The sequence below is a fragment of the Myotis brandtii genome, unplaced genomic scaffold (genome assembly GCF_000412655.1).
Source record: "Myotis brandtii unplaced genomic scaffold, ASM41265v1 scaffold215, whole genome shotgun sequence".
Taxonomy (NCBI): Eukaryota; Metazoa; Chordata; class Mammalia; order Chiroptera; family Vespertilionidae; genus Myotis; species Myotis brandtii.
The window spans coordinates 4,321,720-4,326,909 of NW_005358043.1; the positions used below are offsets into that span (position 1 = coordinate 4,321,720).

The 5,190-nt window shown below is 41.7% G+C and overlaps 1 protein-coding gene across 1 annotated transcript in view; it reads left to right on the plus strand.

Moving 5' to 3' along the window:
* The window catches only part of SKIDA1 (SKI/DACH domain containing 1), a 4,594-nt gene extending 1,449 nt beyond the window's left edge, over window positions 1–3,145 (plus strand). Inside the window, exon 2 of the mRNA XM_014539385.1 lies at window positions 2–3,145. Coding sequence (XP_014394871.1) covers window positions 2–1,825 — 1,824 coding nt within the window. The 3' untranslated portion in view covers window positions 1,826–3,145. The remainder of the gene's footprint in view (window position 1) is intronic.
* Window positions 3,146–5,190: the final 2,045 nt, after the last annotated feature.

A 5,190-nucleotide genomic window follows, 5' to 3' on the forward strand; every position in this document is an offset into this window, starting at 1 on the left:
GCTGCTGCCCAGGTCCTACAAAGCCAAAGCGGCCACGGCGGCGGCCGCCGGGGCCACTTGCCTGGAAAGGTTTCATCTGATTAACAGCTTCTGCCCACCTCCCCACCACCACCACCACCACCATCACCACCACCATCACCACCACCACCACCACCACCGGGCCCAGCAGCCGCTGCAGAGTCACCACCCGCCTCATCACCACCGGCCGCAGCCCCATCTGGACAGCTTTCCCGAGAGTTGCAGCAGCGACTCGGAGTCTAGCTCCTACTCGGACCACGCAGCCAACGACTCCGATTTTGGCTCCAGTTTGTCCAGCTCCAGCAACTCTGTGTCCTCGGAGGAAGAGGAGGAGGGAGAGGAGGAGGAGGAAGAGGAGGAGGAAGAGGAGGGGGTCACTGGGGCCTCGGATTCCAGTGAAGTCAGCTCGGAGGAGGAGGATTCATCCTCGGAATCGGACTCCAGCTCTGGCTCCAGCCAAGTGTCAGTGCAGAGCATCCGTTTCAGGCGCACCAGCTTCTGCAAGCCGCCCAGCGTGCAGGCGCAGGCCAACTTCTTGTACCATCTGGCCTCCGCCGCCGCTGCAACCCACCCCGCTGCTTTCGAGGATGCCGGCCGACTTCCCGACCTCAAGAGTAGTGTCAAAGCGGAGTCAGCGGAGGAATGGCCTCTGCAGAGCTGGGCCCCCAAACCGTCTCCGGTGTACTGCTCAGCCAGCCTGGGGAGTTGTTTCACAGAGATAAGGAACGATAGGGTATCTGCGATTACATTCCCACACTCTGAAATTTCCAGTACTGTAAAGAGAACTGACCTGACAATTAACTGCCTGGCAGAGGGGGACTCTTCACCTAGCCCAAAGACAAACAATGTATTTCCACAACAAAGAATACTCCGAGAAACTAGGAAATGCCTGCAAGCAACTCCTACTACACACTGTGCAGATAACAACACAATAGCTGCTAGGTTCTTCAACAATGATTCTTCACTAGCAGCAGCAAAGTCAGAAAAAGATTCCAAAATCCCCCCTTGTGTTGAATTTGCTACGGATTTGCCCTCTTTGCAGACTGATCCTGGAGCGGATGCAGCAGCAGCAACGAAAGCAGAGAATCCCTGCACTGACACAGGCGACAAGACACTGCCACTTCTGCACAATATTAAAATCAAAGTTGAAGACAATAGTGCTAATGAAGAATATGAACCTGACCTTATTACAAATAAGCTAAAGTGCGAGTGCAATGATACAAAGGGTGAGTTTTACAGTGTGACTGGGAGTAAAGAGGAGGATGCCTTGCTAACCACAGCCAAGGAAGGGTTTGCATGCCCTGAAGAAGAAACTCCTTCCTTAAAGCCACTGGCTCTGAGACAGGGCCTTTCATGCACTTTAGGTTCTCCAAAACCTGAGGATGGGGAATATAAATTTGGTGCCAGGGTGAGAAAAAATTACCGGACACTAGTCCTGGGAAAGCGACCTATACTTCAGACACCTACAGTCAAACCAAATTTGAAATCAGCTAGAAGTCCTCGTCCTACAGGTAAAACTGAGACACATGAAGGAACACTGGATGATTTTACAGTTATAAACAGACGCAAAAAGGTAGCCAGCAATGTAGCGTCAGCAGTGAAAAGGCCATTTAATTTCATGGCAAATTTTCCTTGTCCACCATCACTCACTATTGGGAAGGATGGGGATTTGTGGCCTGCATATTCCTTAAACACCACTAAGGATTCCCAACCTCCTCACAAGGCCCATCCTATCTGGAAATGGCAGCTGGGCGGTTCTGCAATACCTCTTCCACCTAGTCACAAATTCAGGAAATTTAATTCATAAAAGTGTTTTGGAAGATATTTTCTTGAACCATATTACCTTCCTTTTGTTGTAAACTGCACAGGATGGTTTGTACAAGTCCATTAATATGTTACACCCCTTTTGGAGTCCTGGTTTATCACATTTTGAAGACAGAAATCGGATTACTTTTTTTTTTCCCATTGTGGGTTTGTGTGTGTGTGTTTTTTTTTTTTTTTGTAGTAGGGTGGGGGTGGGGTGGGAGAATGCTTGGTTTACATTCCACAGACTACTTCAGGCTAAAGACTCAAGTAAAACTCAGTTATTACGGTAGAGCTGGAACACTTTACTGTTTTAATGCTAATAATGCACCCGGTACCTCAATTCAACTGCTACAAATAAATGTCAAAAGGTTGAATAATAAATATTACAATGAGCCATTAAGTTTATGCACTAGATTTCAGACCTGAAAGTGTAACTTCATTCAGTGAAAGTTTGTTAGGTTACATAGTTACACAGTGAGGTAGCAAGAAGTTTCTGTGAGCCCAAAATGTTCTCTTCTGGAGCTCCTTTGTGGGGTATCTTTTTCCTTTTCTCCCCTCATTCCCTCTCCAAAAGTAGTTGCACTTAATTTTTCCTTTTTTGAGTGGAAAGATGGGGAGTCCTGATTGAATGCTGGTAAAAGCTGCCTCATATATACCGAGTAAAATAAATATGAGATTGCATTTCTTTTGTAAAGGGTGTGATTTTACTTTTACAGCCACTCCTTGCAATTGGAAGAGTCCTTTTTGTGTTCTCACCCAAAGGTTTTACATAAAGTGACTAGTACCTTCGTCCTGCTTACCTTGTAGTCTGAACATGACTCCTCAAGCTTGCAAAACAATTAAAATTCAAACTTGCAAAACAATTAAAATATTTCTCTTTAGAGCAGGATATTTTATGGTCTGACTCCTCATGGTGTCAAAGCATTAAAAACTCCCAAGAAAAGTAAAATGAATCAGAGTTATAAGAAAGCCCAAATCAAAAATAACAGTTATTTCAGGGCTTTTTGGTACTAGAACTCAGGCACTTGGATTTTATTACATTTTACTTTTTCTGCATCTCTCTAAACTTCTGTTTTCAGACCATCCTGTGTATAGAGCAGGAGAGTTTCTACTGCAAGTGACAATCAGAGGTGACTATCTATGTTTGCACTTAAAATCAAAGTAGTTCAACATGCAAATGGCTAGGGTCTAGCCCTTGGTAAGGGCCATGCTGGTGTACTATGTTGTGATGATGGAAGCAGTAAATCAAAATTATGGAAATTTGCACTGTTGAAAAGCATGCTTTAGCTTTATTTTCAATTAAAAGCACTGTTTAAAATTCCTGGTTCCATACATTTCTACTTATTCCAGATTGAAGAATGGTTAACAGAAATGAATGGTTTTGTTGACATTTTCACTTGTAATGTTTTTGCCTGAAAGAAATGCATTTATTGGGTGTAGTGTTTTGTTGTAATACCATTTGATGATGCCAGTGAGTTTCTGTGCAAAACACTGGTAGATTTCTTCCTAAATGAGGACAAAACTTTATAAACTTGGTACAAAGCAAGTGCAAAAAGTTTCAGGTTTAAGAAAGTGAAGCAGAGATCAACTGCTATTTTAATGAAAGTTACATCTAATAAATTTTGGTCCACCTCCCTTAGCCTCACAAATTATGTATCTCAGATCTTTGCCATCTGAAACTTAAGGAGCTGCATCTATAGATCATAAATCACAAAACAAAACAAAACATCAATGAAATGTTTACTGTGTGAATTTAAGTCACTATTTCTCATGGAAATTCAGTCTCCCCCCCCCCCCTTAACCTTTTAATTCCTACTCCCTTTGAAACTTTTCTTTTGTCTATAAATGTTTCAGATAGATCTGGATGATCTCAGCCCTAATTGCTGTATATGCTCTGTGGTTTGACTCTTATTGTAAAAGACAGAGGCTGAGCATACCTGCATCCAAATACATTTGGATGGAGTAAACAGATGCTTTGAACTGCCTCCCTTCCTTTCCTTCTTGAATGTTGCCAGATGTAAGTGCACTGGATCCTTTTTTATTGGCATGATAGATATGGTAAAAGCAAAAATTGGGGGATGTTATCCTTGACTTCATGTTTGTGCATAATTCCAAAGACCAGTACAAGTTACAGTTAAAGCACCAGAAAGCTGAACAATTGGCTTCTCAGTCTGCGTTCTTTCCTCTTTGGAAGGCAATACAGACATTGGGTGCAGTGAGTTGTCTTACAAAATCAATCTGTAAAAAGTGTGACATGCACACACTGGAAGTCTGTCATTTCCAGTCTTTAATTACTGCTAAGTCAAAAAAGTTCAAAATATGATGACCATTATATTTAGACTAGGACTTTTCTTATTGGTTATGGAATCACTGTTATAAAATTATAAATTGAGAATATATTTGAAGCCTACAGATCTTGGGTGTGGGGGACCACGAGATGGAGTAAGCATGCTTTAAAACAAATATACCCTATAGAATTTCTGACATAAAATATCAGCCTCCAGCTTTGACACTTGGTCTCCAGCCCTCAGAGAATCAGTATTTTCGGTTTATGGGAGCTGGAGAATGAGCAGCATGGAGGCCCAGGCATTCCAGAGTGATACCATCAAAAGGAAAGAAATTAAGTAGTCAACACAAATTTCATCCCACAGTACTCCTACAAGCCAGCCAACCACAGCAAAACTTTGAGTTGGGGCTTCTGTTGGGAAAGTGTACCAAATGATATTCAGCCACTTGCAAATACAAGGTATTCTTTCAATTTCTGGTAGCCCCTTAGCTGTTTGCCCATTCTGCTGTGGGAATTATTCTTAGGACAATTTATTTCATTTTGGTTGTCTTATGACTAATGACAATATCTAGATTTCCTAAGATACTATAAATGTGCCATTTGTTCAAAAATTTAAGCCTTATTGAGAGAAAAACAAAACTTACCTCCATTGACAGATTGCATTTTTACATTTAAATGTTTTCAGGTGATAGAATATTTTTTTAAAAGGCACTATATGGTCCCAGGAGTACTGAGTGTTGATTCCTGTGTCTAAAGCTCAACACTGAAAGACATGAGGAAAATGCAGGAAAGGGCTCTTTCTCTGACTTTTTGAGGAAAGAAGCTTATTTTGGGTCTCCTAGAAAAGTAGTTTCCTAATAAGATTGTGAGATGAAGATTTAATTATTTTTTAAAGAGATGTGTGTAGTCTGTCTTCAACAGCCAGGTTATCTGCCTTTTCTGAAAAGGCAGCTTGCTCTTATTCAATGATTTACTTTTTAAAGTGGGTGTTCTTTCCTACTGGCTTACTTGATTACAGTGGAGTAATCTCAATAATGGTTGTTTATTTTAAAATCAACAACAAGGAGCCACCACTAAAC